At 42.7% G+C, this 24,057-nt stretch overlaps 1 protein-coding gene across 2 annotated transcripts in view; it reads left to right on the forward strand.

Annotated features, from left to right (window-relative positions):
* The window catches only part of LOC122804250 (rho GTPase-activating protein 11A-like), a 1,502,515-nt gene that overhangs the window by 576,558 nt on the left and 901,900 nt on the right, over positions 1–24,057 (forward strand). For both annotated transcript variants that reach the window (XM_044074009.1, XM_044074010.1), the window contains exon 5: positions 1,493–1,656. In XM_044074009.1, the coding sequence (XP_043929944.1) occupies positions 1,493–1,656 (164 nt within the window). The remainder of the gene's footprint in view (positions 1–1,492; positions 1,657–24,057) is intronic.

Consider the following 24,057-nt stretch of genomic DNA (forward strand, 5'->3'; position numbering starts at 1 on the left):
GCCCCCCCAATAAAAGATAGCGTCTCGACCAGATAAACCCCTTTTTTTTGATCCCAGGGCTTTTTTAGAAAATGAGTAGCAGTTTTCCTTAAACCTCATCCTTTTTGTCCAAAGAGTAAAGGGCCCCCCCAGATTTGGGGAAGTATTTCGGGGAAAGTCAATTGGGACACCAAGGAGAGATGCAAACGCATAAATACCAAGGAGATGTTTGCTTTGATCAAGACACTCAACTTGCTGAGCCATCTTTGGTCCTCAGGACCTCTTCAAGTAGTTACAGGCAATATCACAGTCATGTGTACTTCAATAAGCAAGGTAGAACCAGGTTGTACTTTCTTTACACACTAGCCATGTTAACTTAGGATATAGTTTCACGCTCCTACATTGGCAGACTAGATGTACAGGACCACAGCAGACATTCATGAATGGACACTAGATCAGGGGTCTTCCTGGATTTGATCCATCTGTGGGGAATTCCTGGATTTGATCCATCTGTGGGGAATTCCTCCAGTAGACCTGGTAGTCTCTCTGAAGAGTCAGCTTGCAGAATTCTGTTCCAGAACTCCCTGGAAGACCGATGCCTTTTCTTTGGACAGGAATGTTTCTGTATGCCTTTCCACCAATGTCCAGATACTTCTGAATATTCAAAAGCATCTCCTAAGACCATTTGGTGACTCTCTTCTTTCTCAGGTGGCTATGGTTTTTCCTTCTGGCCCAGGCGGCAGTGGTTCTCTGTTTCTATTCTGTTGTCATCCCTGATTAAAATTTTACTTTGCATATACTTCTGTAGCATGTTTTAGTTTAGGAGAACTGCTTCTACCCCAGACCACTTAATTGTGCCTGAGTAGAAGTCACCACTGTTGCATAATTGCCTTTGGTCCAGAAGGCTATGGGTTTTATTCCCACGTCATTGGATTCATTTTCTAGTTCTGACATTATAGTGCAGTATGGGGACATGCTGCATTCCCTTGTGTAAAGTCATATGGATGAGAAGTTAAACTGAGGTCCTGTCTGCCTGATCTGTTGATGGTAACTCAGATGGGTGTAAAAGATCTCATGGCATTAGGCGAAAAGAGTAGGGGAGGGTCCCCAGTGCCCTGTCCAGATTTCTTGTTGTCATTACAAATACCACTTTGGTTCTCCCCTGAAAAGAGGCCATTGGCTTAATGGAACCAACTCAGTCAACAAAGGGTAAATGGATACAATCAGTACTATTGAACTTGATATTAAGTAGATTGGCCTTCAGATAAATTCATTTAGGGTTACCTTGAAAGCTGCTTTTTTTTTTTTTACTTAACGCATGAAAATAAGATGGGCAGCATCTGTCAGCTTTTGTTACCATAGTAACCATACTTTATCTTTTTTGTCGGTAGTTTATAAATTTCATTTTTGTACAGTAATTGAATAATTGAATGTCAAGTAAGAATAAACAAAGGTGAGCCATTTGAGGAACTGGAATTGATATAATCTTTTTAATCCTCTTGTATATGAGAAGATCTGAAGATAACAAGATGGACAGCAGTAACTTGGCTGTAATATTTGCTCCAAATCTAATGCATTCGGCAGAGTATAATGAAAAGATAACAGTTGGCACAGAGAAGAAACTTCGACTACAGGCTTCAGTGATTCAGACTTTTATAGACCATGCAGATAGTATTGGTAAGGAGAATGGCTCTTATTTTTCTGTGTATTCTGTTTTTTTGTTTGAACCTTTGCAAAAAGTTACTGCCAAGGTTTAACAGTGGAGAGAAATGTATCCAAAAGAAGCTTTTAACGTAGTACTACTACTTGCCTTATGGGTGTATGTTTTATTTTACATATTTAAGTGTACAGATTGTTTTTAGAATGATATGATATTCTGTAGTGATCTGCTTCTGAAAGCTTTATTTCTGGAAAGCCATGTGTGACTGGTCAGCAATCAGAGATGCAATCCTCACCACTGACTCTGGTGACGGACAGTCACTAAGAGCAAAGATGGAGTCACACAGTATTTTCAGATGCAGCTCCCTGCACAAAGCGCAATTTCCCTTTAGAGCACATAGGGAGTACTCTCCAAGCCTGGGGCTGGACTCTCCTCCTGTCTCCAGACACATACAAAAGTCCATGCTGACCACTTTGGAGCTCTATGTCCCTGTTTCCAGTAGTTGAGACACACATTTGGATATTTTGAGTTTCACACACGCACAAATGCACACACACCTGGGAAAAGCTGGCACAGATTTTCTAGCTGTGCCCCTTTTTGCCCAGAATCTGAGGTAATCATGCTGCCACCAGTCAGCTACCTTAAGGCTCTTCTTACAAAGGGTACCCAAATATGCTGTGCAAAATTAATACTAATACAAATGTTAGTGTGACCAAAGCAGCAAGGCTTTCAGGAGTGGCCACAATGTCACTAAAATAAGCATAAGTACTCTGAAGGTGTTAAAAGTATTCTCTGAAGGACCAGCCACAGTGAAAGGTATTAAAATATTTAATGATAAATAATAAAACAGAAAACTGAGAATACTGAATACAATAAACCGAGTTTCAACCACAGAAATGTAAAAAAATAATACAGTTGGATAGTTTCTGAGAGATGCAGAAAACACTAAACTATTCTCACTAAATGTCCTCACTAAAAAATTACTGATGTTCATCGTGTTACACTGCTGCACTCATCACACTTGGGTTATCCTGCCGTCAGGCGATCCCGCAGTCAGCCTGAGTTCCAAAGTCTTGGTCCGGCATCTGTTGCGGTCACTTCTTCCCTGACGTCAGTGCGACAGGGGTATAAAAGAGGCAGCCGATGCCATTTTCTTCAGTTTTTCTTGCCCCAGATGTCAGGTGCCCCCAAATAGGAAGGCAATACATAATCCTAAGTAAATTACATAAGTAGAAAACAATAGCTACAGTTGTAAGCAAATATACCATATAGAAATAAATCATAGAGATTGTATAGAGAGGGAGATGTAGATAAAACCCAGGTAAGAAGAGGGGATGGTGGGAGGGTAACCTGGACTGCAGCAGTGTGAACACTTGAACATCTACATTTATGGTAGGTACAAAACTGTACTATGTTAATCTTTAAGCTCTTCACTAGTCCGAGTCATCAAGCCAGATAAGGGAGGGGCTCTTGTGATTTTTGACATTGTTGATTGCAACCATAAAATGTCCTTAGTACTTGACAGTCCAGCGTATGCCAAGTCCTCCTCAAATGAAATGAATGTAACCCAATCTAGGATCAGAGGTTACTTTAGGGACCTTTTTATAGAGGCTAAAATTGACTTCAATACTTACAATTTTATTGATATCCCATTTCCTAAGACTCCTGTAATGTTGGGCATTCCGAAGATACATAAAAATAAGGATGACCCTCCCATGAGACCTTTGATTGATGGACGTGCCTCTTTGACGTACCCATGTGCGAAACTGGTTGATAATATCTTGCAAAAATATTTGAAATTAATCGTGGTCTTTTCTTAAAAGCATTAACAGCTTGAATTTTGATACTAAACTTAACTTTTTAACAGTGGACGTAGTCTATTTATTCACTTCCATCCCACATGTGGAAGAGGCTGAATGGGTAGCTTTAATATTGGCTGAATTAAAAGCCACTAAAGCAGAAATTGACCTAGTCACTGAACTTATAGACATCATTTTGTCTTCTAATTTCTTTATGTTTAATGGAGAATACTTTTTATAGAAACAAGGTATCGCTATGGGTTCGTCGTGTGGTGCCAGTGTAGCGAACCTGTTTATGGCATATTGGGGAAAAAACTTACATCTTTAACTATTCAGAAATAATGTCTCGTCTCGTTTACTATACGGGATTTTTAGATGACATTTTCATCTTGTTTAATGGTAATGAAGATGAAGCATCTTCCTTACTGGAACACTTCAATTCTTCCACCCCACTTTTTTTAAGTTCACTTACCAATTTGAGACATCTTCTATCGACTATTTAGATGTAAAATTAACTAAGGGTCAACTTAGTGGTAGTTCCCCTCCAGTATTTTTAGAAAACCTACTTATTGCAATTAATTTTTGCATTTCACTAGCGCATACCCGTATAAGCAAAAACGGTCCATCGTCAAAGGTCAATTTATAAGAGCTGCGAGAATGTGTTGATCAAGCTTTCTATGCGGAATGCCAGTCATTAAAAGATATGTTTATTAATCAGTGTTACCCTTCTTCCCTTATTGACGACTTGTTTCAGGAAGTTGAATTTAAATGTAAAAATGGGATATATACACCTCTTCTACTTTTTAGAAACATACCCTTGGTGCCCCTTGATGAGAATCATCCCTTCATAGGCACTGAAAACCAGGTGTCTCCAGACCTCTTTTGTAACGGTCTTATTGAAAACCTTCAAACATCGAATCGACAAGACCCACATCATGTAACATTAGTAACGCGTTTCAACATTAGTTTCGTCACTACTTTTAATAAAAGACATTGATCAAATTAAATTGATCTTGTTTAAAAATTGGCGTTTTATCAAGGGTAACCAATTTTTAGTTGATAAATTAGGTTTCTTTCCTACCATAGTATATAGGAAAGGGGCAAACATTAAAACAATATTGGAAAGGAAAAATACCTTAGCCTCTATTAGATCTAAGGGCACATTTACATGTGGTACGTGTAACTTGTGTAGATATGTAAAACCTGGTAGTTCCTTTGTAGTGAATAACATGAAATTTTCCATTAACCACAAACTTAATTGCGAGTCAAGGAGTATTATCTACTTAGCTACCTGTGATTGCTGTTCAGTTTTCTGTCTGGGTAAAACTGACCAGAAATTTCGAGAGAGGTTATATGAGCATATCTACGCTATAAGGAAAAGTAAGAAAGACAACGCTCTAGCTAAACATATAGATGCTAACCCAGGTCATAGTTTCCACTTTCAAGCTATTAACCAACTACTCCATGATGTTAGGGGTAGCCCATCTTCACTCATGTTAGAAGTTCGGGAGCTTGAGTGGCAACTTACCCTGGACGCTTTCACTTTTCCTGGCTTTAATGAAAACTGCAATATCTCCTGCCTTCTAAAACTTAGAAGTTTCTTGAGATAGTTTTACTTTTATTCTAAAATTTGTTTTAGTTTGACAGTGGTATTAAGTATTTTTTATTTTTATTTATTTACCTAATACGTTGACAGTTCATGTGCTAATGTTTGTTAACTTAACCTATTTTAACACACTAGCTTTGGTATAAGAGGTCACTGTCTTTTTAGCTTGACTTATTTAGTGTCAAGAATTTCCCTAAATTCTAGTACACTTTTTGCAGATTTTATATTATTTTATATTATACACAGTTCGCACTTAGTTCTAGGTGAAGCGCATTGAATATATTTCATCACTGATTTTTAAGTGTACTATCTATCAGGATGGTGATAATTCTAGGTTAGCGCTAGAAATATTTTGCTGGTTTCAACAAATGTAAATGTGTTTCAGCACAGTTTATCAACTTTGTACCAGTTGTTGTTTTGATGTCTTACCGCTGACGGCGGTGATTTTAATGTTAATATTAATGAAGCGTTTGTAGACGTGATTACATCAATTTTAGTTTAAATTTGGCGCTACCCAATTCTTCTGTTGGTTCCTCTGAAGAAGTTACTTGCTGTTAAAGTAACGAAAACGTATCGTGTTATTTAAAAATAAACTTACGTTCAGGACTTTGTATTTTGGCTGCTGTGCTTGAGTAGAGTTCCCCTTTCACTGGTTTCACAAATTGTTTCACTCATTTTTTTCTTTTGTTTGTGAGATGTAGATAAAACCCAAGTAAGAAGAGGGGATGGTGGGAGGGTAACCTGGACTGCAGCAGTGTGAACACTCGAACATCTACATTTATGGTAGGTACAAAACTGTACTATGTTAATCGTGTTACACTGCTGCAGTCATCACACTTGGGTTGAATCCCAAAGCTAAGGCTGGGCGGTTGGTACTAAACAGGGTTTGGAGAAGCTAGTAGGCCCTGCAAAACTGCAGTGGCAAAGCCAGCTCTGGTTTTTGAGTATAGAGGTAAGTGGTAGTGCTTGGTGAAGGTGTGCACTGAACTCCAAGTTGCAGCTTCCAAGATATCCTTGGTTGGTACTCCTCTGAGGAAGGTTGCTGATGTTGCTGTATCCCTGGTGGAATGAGGCCTAATGTTACCAGGGACAGGTTTCCCATGGTGTGTGTAGCAGAAACGGATACAATGTCCTATCCATTTTGAAATGGTCTGTTTTGAGATAGGCTTTCCTTGAGATCCTGCAGCATAGGATACAAAGAGCTGATCAGATTTTCTGAAAGCCTTTGTTTTATCCAAGTAGAAATGTAACTGTCTGTGATGTCCTAAGAGTGTAGGAGTTTTTCCCCTTTATTCTGGGGGTTTGAATAAAAGGTGGGTAAATGAATGGTTTGGTTTAGAGCCACACTGGATACTACCTTTGGCATAAAGGAAGGGTTAGTTCGTAAAGAGACTCTGTCTTGATGGAAAATGATGAAAGGCTCCACTGCCATTAGGGCCTGTAGCTCTGAGACTTTGTGCTGAAGTTATTGCTAGCAGCAGGGCAGTTTTCCATGATAAAAATTTTAAATCAGCTGAAAAAGCTGGTTCGAAGGGCGGCAGTATAAGTTTTTCCAGAACAAAATTGAGGTCCCAAGTTGGTGTTGGTGCTCTCCGGGGCGGTCTTATGTTCTTAGCCCCTCTGAGGTACTGTCTTAGTAATGGATGTGAAAAAATAGGAGGATCTGTGTTGTAATGAGCTGAAATAGCTGAAGCGTGGATCTTTATAGATGAAAAGGAAAGGCCTTTGTGCAACACCTCAGTCAAATATTGCAGAATCTGAGGAATATTTAGGACAAGAGGATTTTGGCCTGTAGCCTGGTTCCAGGGTCTGAATCTTTTCAATTTGTCTGAGTAGGTTTTCCTGGTGCTAGGTCTCCTGGCCCTCCAGAATGACATCCATAACAGCTGTAGAGAGAAATGTTGACTGGTTGTTTAGATAATCTGCCATGCAGCCAGATTTAAAGTCTTCAGCTGGCTGTGTAGAATCTGATTGTTTTGCTGAGTCAGCAGGTGAGGAATTTGAGGTAAAATCCATAGTGGGCCATGAGCCATGTTTCTTAATATTGGATACCAGTGTTGGCGTGGCCACTCTGGAGCAATGAGTATCATTTGTGGCCTCTCTAGTCTGGTTTTTAGCAGCACCTTTGCCAGAAGAGGCAGTGGAGGAAAGGCGCATACACTGTTAGTGTTTTCCAACTGAATGAGAGGGCGTCCACTTTCCAAGCTAGTGTGTGGGTATGTCCTTGTGCAAAACTTTTGTAGTTGGTAGTTTTGTGGTGAGGCAAACAGATCTATGTCTGGGCTCCCCCATTTTTGAGTTATCATTGTGAATACTTGTAGGTCTAGTTTCCACTCATGAGGATCCATGATATTTCTGCTTAGTTCGTCTGCCAACGTATTTTTCTTTCCTGGCAGGAATTGTGCTTGTAGTTGAACTTGGTAGGTCAGTGCTGTGTTCCACAAGGTCATTGCTTGCCTGCATAGGGGGTAGGAATGTGTGCCCGGTTGTTTATGTACTGGTCTGATGACTGCAGCAGTGTGGACACTCGAACATTTACATTTATGGTAGGTACAAAACTATACTTTCTACGGGTTTTACTAAAACAAGGCAAGCTGATGTGTGCTGAGTATCTTCCAGCAAAAGTCTGATGCCTTTGTTTCTGTGGATGTGTGAGATACATATCCAGTCCCTGTCTGGTTCCAAAGTGCTGCTGTGAGAGTTCCCAAGAAACCAGGCGCTGGTTAGAGGATGACAGCACCTCTGGTCACTTGACTCTGGTACAATACACACACAGAGCTTTGCTAAGATCTGTGGCAGCATCTGAAAGCTATAATGCAATTTCAAACTTTCCACCCTTCCAGGGTTCTCTGATAAACATACACATTTGATCGTTACAGCAATACATTCTTTCTGTCCAGCAGGACCTACTGTTGATGCATTTTTAACACGAGTAACTTACAAATCTATTTTTAATGCAAGCATCTGTACAAATCTGTGATAGTCAAATAACATAAAATTCTTTATAAAGCTCAAGCTAGCTATGCTGGCATATGTACACATGTACTGCCCTACTCTCCCTGGCACAGATGGCACTACCTCATAACATCACACCATGGCTGTAAGTTTGTGGTGTCAGGTACCAGAAATTAGATGATAGCTTTCTGCAGAGTTGCTATACTAGACGGTCAGTTTACATTCAGACCTTTACTGCTTAACACTATCTAAAGTGTGTAGACCTTTCTTAAGGAAACATTTGAGCCATTGACTCATCCTCTTAAAAAACCCTCACTAATGAGTGTGACTGTCTCAGTATTTTTCTTCAATAAATTTCTGTCATTGATGCAGGCAACCTACATGTGAATGTATGTTAAGAGGAGATGTTTTTCATATTGATCATTGCTTCAGTAACCTTAGCTGTATGGGGGTTATATTCTGCCAAGGGTATAACAGATGGCTAGCTTCCAAACCGTCAAACAGCTTGAGCTGAGATGACTAAAAGACAGGTTTCAGTGCAAAGCCCTTCAGAGCTTGCTGCCAAAGAGTATGCACCTTTGAAGCCTCTGAGGCTTAGCAGTCAGTTTGTGCTTTCCTTAAGTGGACAGATTAAGTTCCTTTTCTGGGGGAACAAACTTTTATTTTCTTATTTTTCATTGATGATTTGTTATATTACTTTTCAGGAAAGCTACTTTAAAGCTAGAACTGTTGTGTTTTAATGGATTGTCTCGAGACTATAACATACTTTTAAATGGAATAGTTGTTTCTAACTGCTAAACTATTTTCTGTGGAGACATTGTGCTTATTTTAAGGTTCTGGGACTGCCGCAGTGTTTGAAAGTGCCTTTTTACTGTTTTTTTTCTGTTTGTTTAAAAAAACGTGGACTGGTAGTTTTACTGCCATTATTACTTGTTTTCCCCAGGATAAAGGCAGCATTTTCGGCTTGACCATAGAAGAGATGGTCATGTCCATTGTTGGTCCTTTTTCCAGTCACAACAATGACCTTTAACATTATGGCAGGCTAGCAATTTGCCTCAGCTGCAGTGTGGTGACTCTGCAGTAGTTATTTGTTGCACCTAAGTCCATTCATCTTTTACCCCAGATCCCCCTTAAACTGGGAGTTGGCCATGTTATCTGCAGTTGTTGGGGTCCCCTTGATGAGAAAGGGAGAACCGCTCTTGTCGGTCTTGGGGGAGGGAAGGTTTTCCTTTTGTGCCAGAATGCTGTGTCCATCCCTGGGGGGAGCAGTGGCTGCCCCTAGTAACATAGTTGTCCTCATTTTTCCTGTCCAAAAGAAACAGAAACCCAAGCATGTATGTACTCTCTCTCAATTTTCTTTGGCTGGGAGTAGATTGCTTGGACTGGCTAAGGAGTTGATTCAGGCTGTTGATCATCCTTCTTGTAGAGTAGTTTCCAGTAAAAGAAAGAGGGATGTCTCCCTTTCCTGAAGAGATTCAAGATTCAGAATTTGAACAGGAAAATAGAGGGATGGATTCATTGTTTTGTCCTCAGAATTCTGATTCAGACACTCTCTTTCTGATTCTCCCTGTGGCAGTTTCTCTTTCTCTGAGGCTATTGTAAGAATGCCACATTGTTTTCAGTGGGAAAACACTGAGGTTTCTCAGTCCCTCAAATACTGAGTCATCACAGAAGGATTTTCCAGAGCCTGCACCCATTCCACTGGTTCGGTCTCCTTTAAAGGTTGAGTTTCTTACTGCCTGCAGTTTTCCTGAAAGGCAGCTGTCCCTAAAAAGGTAGGTATAATGTGTAAATTTCCTCAGCAAATTGATATGTATAGGGAAAAAAGTGAGTACAGTAAACTCTGTTAACTGGAACTCCAGCAACCAACACTCTCAAGCAACCGGCAAATAAAAAATTGAAGAAATACAGTACCGTGTGAACAAGTCAAGTTTCATGTGTTGCACTTTGTTCCCCTCCCCCCACAGAAACAAACCTTACGTTTTTAGAGTTTGAGTTTTAAAAAGGAAGGTAGGAATAAATTCCCTCTCCCCCAACCTGAGAGCAAGACAAACCAAACAAGTCAAAATCAGTAAAATGGTAACACTTGCTCCATACTGATTTTGCATCAGATTGCACATTCTTTCTCTAATCTCTCACACACACTCTTCAGCTTTCATATATCTGTCTGACCTCTCACGCGCAGTCACTTCTACTTTCATCCATGCATGTATTCACTCACTCACACTCAGTTCAATGAATTCAATTCCAGTCCACTCAGCATGCAATTGAAAACCGTTCGTGTGCCACTTTCAAGCAACCAGAAACTACCGATCTAAAGTTGGCTTCATTTGCTCTTCAACCTATGGGGCATGGATCTTGGACGGGTCTGACTCTACAGCATTTTCCAGCATCTGATCTGAGCTCCACTCTCCTCCCCTACTGCCTCTGTTTCCCTCCTCCCCTCAGCTTTTATTTGCCCCACTCATTGCAAGCAACGTGGTCCGGTGCTCCAGGCTTCTGTTTGGGTAAGTGAGTTAAATCTATAGATTTTTTTTTTTAATCTTCCTATCTTAAATCTTTCCAATCTTTTACTTACCCCTACTTCTTCGCGATCAGGCTAATACAAAAAAAAAAAATTCTCCTTTCACTTGTTTCACTTTCTGTCCTATCTGTTATTGTGTGTGTGTGTGACGCTGGTTGGGTTTTTCTCTGCAGCTGTTTTGTCAGACACCCAAACCAAGCTTCCTAATGTGCAGAGAGTGTGGTCATAAGCTGTCTCCAGCGGATGGCCACACACTATATATTGTTTGCTTAGGGGTGCCTCACCTCAAATCCTCCTGCTCGTTCTGTGTGGGGTTCAATCTCATCTCATTGATCAACAAGAGTAATAAACTTGTACTTGAGGGCTTTCTCCCTCCACCTTCTACAGAGGCCCAGGCTTACCCCTTCCACTTCTGCTTTGGTCTCCGCCCTGGCCTCTGAGACTCACCCTCCTACTAAGAGGGCAGGGGATGGAGAGAAGCGCAAGCACAAAGACAGGCCAAGGAAGAGGTACCCCGACCGCTCTTCCTCAGCTGAGCCACCAGCTAGGTCCCGGTCGGCTCTTAGCACTAGTTCCCCATACTCCGTTCTTCCTGGAGCTGTAGGTACCTCACAGCCATTCCCAGAGATTGGCGTCACCACATCGCTTCGTTAGGCTGGTGTCAGTGGCCTCCTCCACCAGATCCACCGCAGCCTTTCCGAAGCCAAGGTGTACAGAATGCTGTGGAGATTCATGCACACTTAGATACAGATGGGTGTCTTGCCTGCCTTCTCTCCCTTCAGAGCTAGGGAGCATGTGGTCCCCATTCATCCCTATCACTCCTTCTCCAATCTGACTCCTGGTTTCGGATTCTTTCAGTCAGAGGACCCTCTGCGTTGAGGGGTTGGCTGCAACTGTACCTGGTACCTTGATGCTGACCATTGCCCTGAGTGGATCAGGTCCGATGAGTTCGAGCCGTCCAGCTCTTGGAACCATAGCATTGGTGCCGGATACAAGGGGGTGCCATAGGCGTCTATTTTTTTTCAGAGCTGGGCCTTCCACTCGGAGTCTCTGCGCCTGCAGGTGTGGCCTGGGTCTCACATTGATGCAGAGGATTACGGACCCGATCATCGTTTTGGGCCCTGGGGTTTGTTTGACTTCTGCCTTTGATGTGGTGGAGAGGGTACTCTCTGTTCCATTGAGACCCTTGAAGCTATCATCTTAGGAGTCCATCCTGGCTCCCTCTGTCTCTTGTCTGGATTCCACCTTCTTGCCCCCTCAGTGACAGCCTGCTGCCTCTTTTCCCCGGGGTCTTCCCCAAGGGAGCAGTCCAAAGTTTTCGAGTCTTCCCCAGAGATTTCCCCTGAAAAAGTTCCTCGAAAACGCATGTGCAAAAGGAGGCACTTAAGCTCCCCTCTGGAGTCTCTCACGGAGAACACCAACTTGGAGGAGGCGGAGGGATCTGGAGACATCATGGAGATCCTTTGCCAACATGGAGGGGGGGGGTGATCTGCCCAAAAACCCAACTGACAAGTTGATCTTCTGGAGGCATTTGGCACAGGACGACCCTCTAGTTGCTGCCTGTCTCCTCCCGCAGATCCCCTGGTGGATCTTATTAAACCTCATGCATGGAAGGAGCCTGACACGGTGGATCCCATCCCGAAAACGTCCTGAAAAGATCCTTAGTGCCCCAGCGGACAAGATGCACTGTTCGAAGGGATCCCCTGTCGATGCCGTGGTGGTGACCACAAAGATGGAGCTTGTGCAGTAGATCTCCATGGTCAATTCACCAGACAGAGTCTAGGGCCATGGACCATTTCAGGAAGCGGGTCTATGCTTCAGCTACTTTCTTGGTGTGTGCGCTGAGCTATACGGCACACAACATCAGGCTTCAGAGTGATCTGGTCAAGAAGGTCGCTAAGTCTGTCCCAGGGTCCATGTCACTGGAGGAGAAGGTGATGGCCACCCTTACCACTATCGCCAACATTTCTGTGCGGCTCCTGTCCCACATTCCGAAGGCGCTGCAAGAGCTGCCGGAGCAGATGTTGCTATTAAGCGTCGCGCCTGCCTCCGACTCTGTGCCTTTTGGAACCCTTCAAGGCGTTCTTCACAAGTGCCCTGTATGATGGTACCACTCTTTGGAAAGACAGTACGTGACACACTGGTCCAGAGCAAGAAAGATGGGAAGACAGTACGTGACACTCTGGTCCAGAGCGAGAAGGATGGGTAGACTGTCTGCCGTCAGAATATGCTTCTCAACCCCTCAATGAACCTTTTTCAGGAATCAGAGAGGGGTAAAGAAGATGTGGTTCCAGAAGTCTCAGTTATTCCCTGGATGCTCGGACTTGCCTTCCCCCAGAGGCAGAGGGAGATTTGACAGATGCTCCTTTCGCAGCAAAGGGGGGGGTCCGAGGAATCTGGTCCCGGGATTCCTTCCCAGACAGGCCCGTGCAGCAGCTCTGAAGGGTTGCCCGGCTGTTCGTCTCTGGAGGCATTTGGGGGATGCTTTTCGGTACAACCAACAAACCTGGGAGTCCATCATAGACATCGGGTGTTGCAAATCGTATCCAGAGGATATTTAATCCCCTTTATTCAAACGCCTCTCCCTCCCAAGCATCTCCCGGATGTCCCACCCGCACAAAGGGTGGAGGCAGCCCTGGAAATTTACAAGCTGCTGGAAAAACGAATCATCCAGCCCATCTACCCAGACCAGTCCAGATTAGCCATCTATTCCATATTCTTTTTAGTGCCAAAGAAGATGAGGGACTTGAGACCTATTCTGCATCTTTCAACTCAATCTCTCAGTTGCCAAGACGAAGTTCCAGATGGTCACTCTGCATTTCGTCCTGCCCTTCTTGCAGGAGAACTGAATGTGCTCTGTAGACCTCCAAGACGCGTACTACCACATCAAAATGGACAGGTGTTCTCAGACGTTCCTCCACTTGCAGCTAGGGGGCAATCATTACCAGTTCAGAGCACTTCCCTTTGGTCTCATCACAACCCCCCCAGGTATTCACCAATCTGATGGCTGTGATGGTGGTGGTAGCAGCTCACCTGCAGCTGCAGGGCTTCCAGGTTTATCCCTGCCTGGACGATTGGCTCCTTCTGCTCCCTTCAGGCATAGACTCTGCCAAGCCAGGGATCTCCTTCTCCAGATGGCCCACCAGTTGGGCATCACCAGAAATATCAACAAGTCACAGTTGGAGCTGGTTCATGTTCTGGATTTTATCGGAGCTTGGTTAGACACCATACAGACCAAAGTCTTCCTAACTCCAGACAGGCTACAATCCCTCCACCGTCATTTCTTGTGTATCCTTCAAACTCAGTCGCCTTCGTCAGATTCTGTTTTATGGGCATTGGGATCCATGGCAGCCATGATCATTCTCGTGCCTAAGGCCCGGTGCTTCAATGGACGCTTTCTGTTAAGTGGTCACTGCTAGATCTACCGTTGTCTCATCTGGTACGATTATCACGCGCATGCAGAGATTCTCTTCTGTGGTGGAGTCGATCCCCGGATCGTCACCAGGGTCGGCCATTTATGCTTCCTGCCCTGCTGAACATGTTGACCACTGATGACTCCTTGCTTGGGTGGGGGGTGGGCATTGCCTGGGAGGAACAGTCCAAGGTGCATGCTTTGCCCTGAAGACCTGGTTGCATATCAGTGTCCTGGAGATGAGGGCAATGGTGTTGGTGGCTCTTCAATCCCATCTTACTTTAGGGATGATTGCCTTACAATCAGACGTCTGTAGTCTGGTACGTCAATAAGCAGGGGGGAATCGGGTCTTATCCCCTGTGTCGCGAAGCCGTGCGAATGTGGGAGTGAGCAATCTCCACCGGCCATTTTATGGTAGCAATGCACATTCCATGGAGGTCCAACATTCTACAGGACAGGCTCAGCAGGTCTATCCTGATGCCTTATGAGTGGTCTCTGAATCTTTCAGTAGCGAAGCAGAATTTTTCAAAAGTGGGGTCAGCCTCGTTGCAATCTCTTTGCGCCACCTTCCAATGCAAAGTGCAGTGAGTTTTTCGCTCTGGACCCCCCACCGGGGGAAGTCCCCAGGGATGCTCTGGTTCATGCAGTCTTCCTATATGCTTATCCTCCGCTTCCTCTGATCCCAAGATTCCTTCAGAAAGCTCAACAGCTGGGGAGCTCAAGTTATCCTCATTGCCCCATTCTGGCCTCGCCAAGTATGGTTCCCCTCTCTGTGGTCTCATAATAGTATGTGCTCTATGAATATTGGATCCGGTTCCAGATCTGATCTCTCATTCCTCAAGGATTCCACACCGAGGTCTGGCCAGTCTGAAGCTTACCACTTGGCTGCTTCAGATGTTCTTCGTGTTTCACTGTTGCAGTCCTCACATTTGGGTTATCTGCCTGCAGGTAGCTCTCAGCGAGCCTGAATACCAGAGTCTTCGGATTTCTGCGTCGGATGCTGTTGCTTCCATGACATCAGGTCATCAGGGGTATAAAACGTGCAGCTGACACCATTACATCAGTCTTTCTTGCCGTGCGGTACCTGAAGCAAAAGCGGTTTGCAAGTGCCGGTCAGCCAACTCCTGAAATTTTCATTTTCAAGTTTCAGACCTGAAGTCTTCAAAAAGATAAGTATCCTGTTGGGGATCATTTTTTTATTGTTCTACCGATGTCAGAAAAAAAATGAACAATTGTCTTGCCTGTGGAAAGCAAATACCTCATAGAGATTTTCATTATTACTGTGTCACCTGTTTAGGCCCAGTCCACAACGTCCCTCGCTGTCGGTTTTGTGCCTTGTTCAACGCCCATACTCTTCGTCTGGCAATTTTTGTAACTAAATACTTTCGATGTTCATCGTGTTATACTGCTGCAGTCATCACACTTGGGTTATCCTGCCGTCAGGCGGTCCCGCAGTCGGCCGAATCCCAAAGTCTTGGTCCGGCATCGGTTGTCGTCGCTTCTTCCGTGATGTCAGAGCAACAGGGGGATAAAAGAGGCAGCCGATGCCATTTTCTTCAGTCTTTCTTGTCGCGCGGTGCCCGAAGCAGAAGCAGTTCGCAAATGCCGGTCGGCTAGCTCCTGAGATTTTCGAATCGAATTTCAGCCCGAAGTCTTCTCTAAAGCTAAGTACCCCGATGTTCATCGTGTATACAGCTGCAGTCATAACAGATGGGTTCTCCTGCCGTCAGGTGGGTCCTCGGTCGACCGAATTCCAAAGTCTAGGTCCGGTGTCGGTTGTTGTCGCTTCTTCCCTGACGTCTGTGCGACAGGGGTATAAAGGAACCAGCCAACGCCATTTTCTTCAGTTTTTCTTGCCCCAGATGTCAGGTGCCCACAGAAGGAAGGCAATACATAAATTTGTGTAATAATGCAGTGTAATATAATTAAAATACAGTAGTTGCAAGCAAATACAACATAAATGAATACCCCATCTGTTATGACTGCAGCTGTATTAGCACTCTGACATCTACATTTATGGTAGGTACAAAACTGTACTTTGGGGAAACTTTTCTTGCCTCAGACCGATGTCAGGCAAAGTTAATAATTGCATTTCTTGTGGGAAGCAAATACCTCATAAGGATTTTCATTCTTATTGTATTCCATGCCTAGGCCCAGACCACGACGTCTCTGGTTGTCGGTTTTGTGCTAGGTTCAACAAACGTAGAATCAAGCGTCGGGCAGATTTCGCCCGACATTATTTTGGCAGAAAATTTAACTATAGCATGTCGTTGGAGCAACCGACATCAGCAATGATTAAAAAACGCAAGGATAAGGACAGGCAACCAAGGCCAAGACCAGATACCAAGGCCTCAGCAAGGCCTGCCGCCGGTTCTCCGGTTTTCAGCGAGGTGCCTACGCAGCCCCTGACTACCGCTCATTTAGAAATTCTGACGGCCTCCCAGACCGAATCAGCTGGGCCTCAAGAGCTGGATGTCCTTCATGGATGCATCTGCAGTCATAACAACTGGGTTGTCCTGTCGTCAGGCAGCCCTTCGGTCGGCCGGATTCCAAAGTCTGGGTCCGGCTTCGGCTGATGTCGCACTTCACCCGACGTCATCTCTGCTGGTCTTCGGGTATAAAGGCATCAGCCGACGCCATTTTCTTCAGTCTTTCTTGCCGCGTGGCGCCCGAAGCAGAAGCTGTTCGCAAGTGCCGGTCGGTCAGATCCAGAGATTCCTACTACCGAATACTACTTCGAAGACTTCTAAAGCTAAGTACCCCGTTGGGGACTCTTTCTTGCCTCAGCCGATGTCAGAAAAAGTTAATAATTGTTTAACTTGTGGGAAACAAATACCTCATAAAGATTTCCACTCTTACTGCCTACCTTGTTTAGGCCCAGACCACGACGTAGCTGCCTGTTTAGCCTGTGCTTCCTTCAACTGACTAACGCTTAGGCGTCGTTCGGAGTTTGCTGAACAGTTTTTCGGCTCAGATTTTGCGTACATTATGCCGTCGGATCCTCCGACTACCCAAATAATTAAAAAGCGCAAAGAAAAAGACCGACACTCGCGGTCCGCGGTTTCGGCCGAAACCACGGATAGGCAAACCGCGAGTGTCTCTGTTTTGGCCGAAACCGAGAAAACCGGTCAATCCTCAGCCGAATCCATGACTACTACCGAGGCTCCTGCTACTTTACTTGAATCGGCCTCTGAAATTTTGCCTACTACTGTGGCTTCTACTGACTTATCTGACACCATCCCTTTGGATGTTTCTACCCCAGCACGTGGTGCTGCTAGGCCTCCTGCAGCCATGTCTATAAAGGCCTTTGCCAGGGCCAAAGCAGCCAAAACTGTTAAAACAGTTCCTGCTAAGGCCCTCTCACACAGACACACTTCTAGTTCTCAAATGCTTACTTTGGCAGAGGATTTGATTTCCTTAATTAGGGGATCCCAGTCACACCCAGACAGGGCCTCTCAGCCTCCAGAAAAGAGACCTAGGACAGAGCCGCCCCAGCAGGAGTGCTCTGATGATCCCTCGGAGGACTCGGACACTACAGACCAGCCAGAGGCTCCTTTGTCCACTTATGAAGACTCTGATGCTGATGATTCCATCCCATCTGCCTCTCCACCAGAGGAATTCTCTTTTGGGGAAACCTTACATGCCATGAGAGAGGAATTCCAATGGCAAGGTCAGGATTTCTCAGATTCAAGAAAAAGGCTTAGGACCTTTCTGCACTTACCACAACACAGGCCTTTAGCTATACCTCCAGTTTTGCCTGTTGTGGATGATGCATTTAATGATGTTTGCACTGCACCTGACTCTTTGCCTCCAGCCCCTGCCAAACCAGACAGATTTTACAGGGTACCTAACACTCATCACCACCTTTTCAAGGCCCCTCTTGCAGATCCTGAGACTATTTCCCAGGGGCCTAAGGCAGTAGCCGACCTCTACAAGAACCCTCTCCCTTCTGAAAGGGAGTCCAGGTCATTAGAGATGGGGCAAAAGTTTACACCTCTGCCACTCTCTCAGCTAGAGCTTTAAACTGTCAGTTTCACATGATCCAATACCAAGAGTTTATGCTTGATCAGTTGACTAAGAAACTTTCATCTGAAGAATCCTTAGATAAGAAATATGTTTTAGAAATGGTGAATAACATACAACAGGTTAGTAACGATTCTTTGAAATGTGGCTATGATGCACTGGAGGCTTCATTTAGATCAGCCATGACTGGCACAGTGATAAGAAGGCATGTATGGTTGAAGGAGCAGGTCCTGCCAGATCATGTAAAAGCAAAGCTGTTAGATGCTCCTATGGATAAGGGCAGTCTATTTGGTACCTCTGCTCAAGAAGTAATAAAGAAAATGGAAGAGAAGGCAAAATCTGTACAAACAGTTAAGGATTTCTTACAGGTTCAGCCCCCTCGGTTTAGCAGAAACTGGCCTGCCAAAAATTGGTCCTTTCCAGACACCTCAAAGACCCAAAGAGGCAGGTATAGGCTCTAGAGGCAGAAACCAATCCTGAGGAAGTGCCTACAGAGGACGACAGTGGCAAGGTAATAACCAGCGAGGCACTGACACAACCACTGCCACTGCAACAGGACAATCACAGTGACTTGGCTCTGACACGCCTACCAGAGAGCAAATAGCAGCACCTTTAGGCGGAAAGTTAACCTTATTTTCTCAAAATTGGCACTATATCACAAAAGACAAGTGGATTTTAAAGACCATAGACCAAGGCTACAGGTTCCACTTCCACACCTTACCAGTAAAAAGAGGAATGCCAAACTTACCTCCAACTCAAAAAACAGAAGCTCTAAACCAGGTAGATCAACTAATCAAGATGAGAGCTGTGGAGAGAGTACCAGTAAATCAACAGGGCAAAGGATTTTACTCCAGACTCTTCCTAGTCCCAAGAAAAGAAAAAACTTGGAGGCCCATTCTCGATCTGTCCGTCTTAACTCATTCACTCCAGAGCAGCTCAGGAAATGCTGCCTGCTGAATTCCACCATAGGAACAACAGAGCAGCCTGAGCTCATTTTCAGAAAATCCATTTGTAATACTATACAGAAAACAAATGCTCATAACTCTTTAACTATAAGAGCTACACTAAAAATGTAAACGCGAAAGTTGTTCAGCAGACACTGACCTTTCCAACAGTGTAAATGTTGATAGTGCATATCAAAGTCATAATGAAATATTTGGCAAGGAATGCTGATATTGTGCAATTTTTTAAATTTTTTGGAAAAGCAAAGCACAATATCTTGGTCTATGTACCATGCAGACCCATACAATTTGAATTTAATTTGTTAGTATGAATGTCAGCTTTAAAATGATACTTTAACCATAACTGTGTGACACTCCTTTCATGAGATATTCACAGAAATATGATTAATATATTATTTCTCATAATTGATAAATAAACAAAGCATAGTATCTCATCACCTGTAACAGACACATATCAGTGTAGAAGTTGTGCATCTGAATGTCAGCTTCAAAATGATGCATCATTTGTGTGATTACCATGCTCCATCGCAAAGATATGGGCATAATAATGAGAAGTATTGTAAATGTATAATTTTCATATTTGTACAAGAGTAAACAAACTGTGATATCTGTACGTGTGTACCGTGCCTAGACACAGTTCTTTTACCATGATGTAAGGAGTAACACTGTCTTCAAAATGATGCATTATTTCACACAATGTGGTGCTCCCTTGCAAAGTTATTTACCAAAATATGAAAAAAATCATAATTTCCATAACCTAAGTCGGAAACAAACTTTGATATCTGCCTATGAGTACAACATACAGGTACCATTCTTTTACCATGTTAGAACTATAAATAATCTTTTCAAAATGAGGTATTACTTAGCACATTCAGATGCTCCCTTGTCAAGTTATTTACCAAAATATGAAAAAAAAATCATAATTTTCATAACCTAAGTCCAAAACAAACTTTGATATCTGCACAAGTGTCAAACATACAGGCACAATTATTTTACCGTGTTAGAACCAGCAATACTGTCTTCAAAATGAGATATTACTTGGCACATTCAGATGCTCCCTTGCAAAGTTATTTACCAAAATATGAAAAAAAATAATAATTTCCATAACCATAAGTCTCAAACAAACTTTGATATCTGCACGTGTCCAACATACAGGCACAATTCTTTTACCATGTTGGAACCAGCAATACTGTCTTCAAAATGAGGTATTACTTGGCACATTCAGATGCTCCCTTGCAAAGTTATCTACCAAAGTATGAAAAAAATCATAATTTCCATAACCTAAGTCTGAAACAAACTTTGATATCTGCACATGAGTACAACAGACAGGCACTATTCTTTTCCCATGTTAGAACCATCAATACTGTCTTCATAATGAGGTATTACTTAGCACATTCAGATGCTCCCTTGTAAAGTTAATTTACCAAAATATGAAAAAAAAAATCATAATTTTCATAACCCATGTCCTAAAACAAACTTTGATATCTGCATATGAGTACAACATACAGGAACCATTCTTTTCCCATGTTAGAACTATCAATACTGTTTTCAAAATGAGGTATTACTTAACACATTCAGATGCTCCCTTTCAAAGTTATTTACCAAAAATATGAAAAAAAAAAATCATTTCCATAACCTAAGTCCGAAACAAACTTTGATATCTGCACAGGAGTACAACATAAAGGCACCATTCTTTTCCCATGTTAGAACTATCAATACTGTTTTCAAAATGAGGTATTACTTAACACATTCAGATGCTCCCTTTCAAAGTTATTTACCAAAATATGAAAAAAAAAATCATTTCCATAACCTAAGTCCGAAACAAACTTTGATATCTGCACAGGAGTACAACATAAAGGCACCATTCTTTTACCATGTTAGAACTATCAGTACTGTCTTCAAAATGAGGTATTACTTAGCACATTCAGATGCTCCCTTGCAAAGTTATTTACCAAAATATGAAAAAAAATCATAATTTCCATAACCTAAGTCCGAAACAAACATAGATATCTGCACATGTGTACAACATACAGGCCCAATTCTTTTATATGTTGGAACTATCAATATTATACATATACACATACAATACATATTCGATTGTACATGCTAGCACTTTCCTGAAACAGTTCTTTCTCAGCATCTTCACCAGCTTGTTACCACAGTTATTTGCCAAACTCATAATAAAAATATATTTTACACAACACATTTCATAATAGAGTTGTACTTACCAGTCCCTACTTGGTCATGGGTGTTTTCCATTCTTCTCACAAGCTGCATATTTCCAATCCTACATAGCTCTCCTCACACCATTGTAGATGTCAGTCAATAACAAGGCAATGCCTTCCTCAGTTAGGTGAACGCCATCCCTTCTGAACAGGTGACCATCTTCTGCAGTGATACTGTCATGGCAGATTGTAGATCCACCGACCCTATGCATCAAGCCATGCATGAACCCATTCTGTAAACGTCTGGCCTTGTGAGCTGTCTGACTGTTTTCCATATCTGTTGAGAATACCTCTTCTTACAATCCAGTATACCTTCACACTGGAAGTGGAGAAGCTGAAGTTGTACTGGTTTTCCGTTTCGGAGGCATGGCTGGCAGCCCAGTGAATGTAGGAATGGCCACATACTCACACTCTCACTTGTCGTTCTCCTGCTCGTGAAGCCATATCAGTGTCAGAATGTGGATAAACCTGTACAGCAAAGAAAATGCAAACAGTTTACTACTGATGTTTGACAGATCTATTGGAAAAGTACATATATATGTATATCATAATGCATTACCTGGTTAGACCATCCAAATCTTCAATCCTATCCACAGGGGCATTATTCTTATAAGTGGTGATGGCGCTGCGGAGGTACATACCTACCACCCGTGAAAACACAAAATTACACTCAACGACTGACAAGGGGGCACAGAAAGGGCACATGTAAAGATAAAAAACAGAGTAAGGACTGCCACTCCACTAATATGCCTAGGACAGGCACGGGACTTCAGGCCGTGGGTGTCTGAAGTGTGCCATACCTGTGCTGGCTACCCACTCAGACTGCTGGTAGCAGCAATGACTCCTGATTGCATGCAGTGCCAGCACTCTGCCTTACCTCTACCTTTTCCATGTACATGTCCTTTCGGCAATGGTCATAAGGACTCAAAGGGGGGAGCTCATGTAAAGGGTCTTACCCTGACCTACATACATTTACTACACCTGAAGGGAGGGAAACTAAGTGGAGAGCTCAACCAAGACAACATGTGAAAAGACTAATTGTGCCCCAGGCTTTGTCTTTTTGCATGCGTCCTTTTCCGGGGGGAAACACTGCATCACAGTGGCAGCCCTGAGGCCATTTCTACCTAGGACAGCAGCACAATGGGGCTGAACTGAAGAGTCTCCAAGTTCCCAATTGCAATCCAGGTCGATCACAAGATCCATGGATGGCTGGGTATGCCCCCCGTGATGCACCCACCAACACAAGAGAAGTTGGCATAAATCTCTGAAGAGGAACCTTCCTGACCATACTGATATTCATGTGTATGTATATGTGCAAGTACATTATGTACATACATATATATCGATATACACACATATGCACAGATATATATATATATATATATATATATATATATATATAAAAACATCAGAGGTTTTGGAGGATAGCTAGTTGATTAAGAATGGAGGGGGTGGCTTGCAATGACTACAAATAGAGAAAAACACAATCTGGCTTGTGCATTCATCAAAGTGATAACGACTTCTACTAAAAGTGATAACTCACTGCTGTATTGTAACTGCACTTATTGCTAATGTGATAATGACCTTCCTTTCAGTACTGAAAAGTTATGCATGCTCAGACAAAGGTGATAATTGCTGCACATAACCTGTTGACTAGGCATTCATTATATTACCTTGTGCAGCTGTTGTGTAACACAGACTCATTATCAGTAAGGAGAACACCTGAGTAATTCAGTAAAATAGTATAACACTTACATATTACTGAGCCCTTCCTCCCACGTAAATTCCACACGACTGACAAAGCCAGGAAAAATGCACAAAAAATATGGTAGCTCCATGCTGGCAGTTGTCAACAAGTGATAACCTTTATCTTACTCATGCAACTACTAATCACAAATAGAATAATACAAGCAGAAGTGATTTCTTGTCTGCTTATTTTACATTATTTAATTAGTCAGTGGTGTGTGTGATGTCTTATATGCTGGCATATTACACTATAATTACATTTCTGTGCTGTATTCTAAGTAATGTAACCATATTTAATTTTCAGACTTAATTTCTGTTTTCCCACTAACCCCTCCAGTTATTTGCATTGTGTATGCACAAGCACCAAAATGGCACAATCAACTATTTTGCTCAGTGGTCACATCAGCAGTCAGACCATGTACTTCCCTGATACACAATTAATTATTTCCCCAAGCAACATCCTCATTAGTATGTCCAGGTATACATGCATCTAAATAAAATGTTTTACCAAACAAGCCTTCAGTAACATTTCCTAGTATGTACTACCACCAGCATGAACACTTCACCCAAGCAACCCCTTCAGTAGAATGTTGAGGAAAAGGGTAGAAATATTATCCAAAATACTGGTTGAGCAATGCTAAAATCAGCAGTAAAATATATTTAACTAAGCCTCTCATACCACCCCAACATTATTCAACAGAAAGAAAGACTGAATCAGAATATGCGTGCAGAACAGTTAGATATATTTATCAGCACTCTTTGTTATGCATCATTCCAACATTTCTTCAGACAGAACTAGCATCAGTTTTCCTCAATAAAGTATGTACATATTGTTAACAGGTAATAAATGATTCCTGAAAACTGGATACATAAACAAAAAATGATAATAATAATGACTAAAACCTATGCTTGTTACAACACATCTGTACTGCAATATTCTAGCAAATAGATCAGCTGAGAGAATGTTGAAATATGCACAATCACCAAAATGAAATGTTTTGCCAAAAAAACACATCAATTGCATATCCTAGTATGTGCAACCAAAAAAATTAAGCAGTCACCCAAGCGATCCCTTGAATAAAATGTTGATATATGCACCCGGACCACTGAAAGTGCTTCATTCTGCCCACCGCACCACTGAAGCCTCAGCAATAAAATATTAAGCC

Source organism: Protopterus annectens, chromosome 6.part0 (genome assembly GCF_019279795.1).
Source record: "Protopterus annectens isolate FY-2018-M chromosome 6.part0, PAN1.0, whole genome shotgun sequence".
Taxonomy (NCBI): Eukaryota; Metazoa; Chordata; order Ceratodontiformes; family Protopteridae; genus Protopterus; species Protopterus annectens.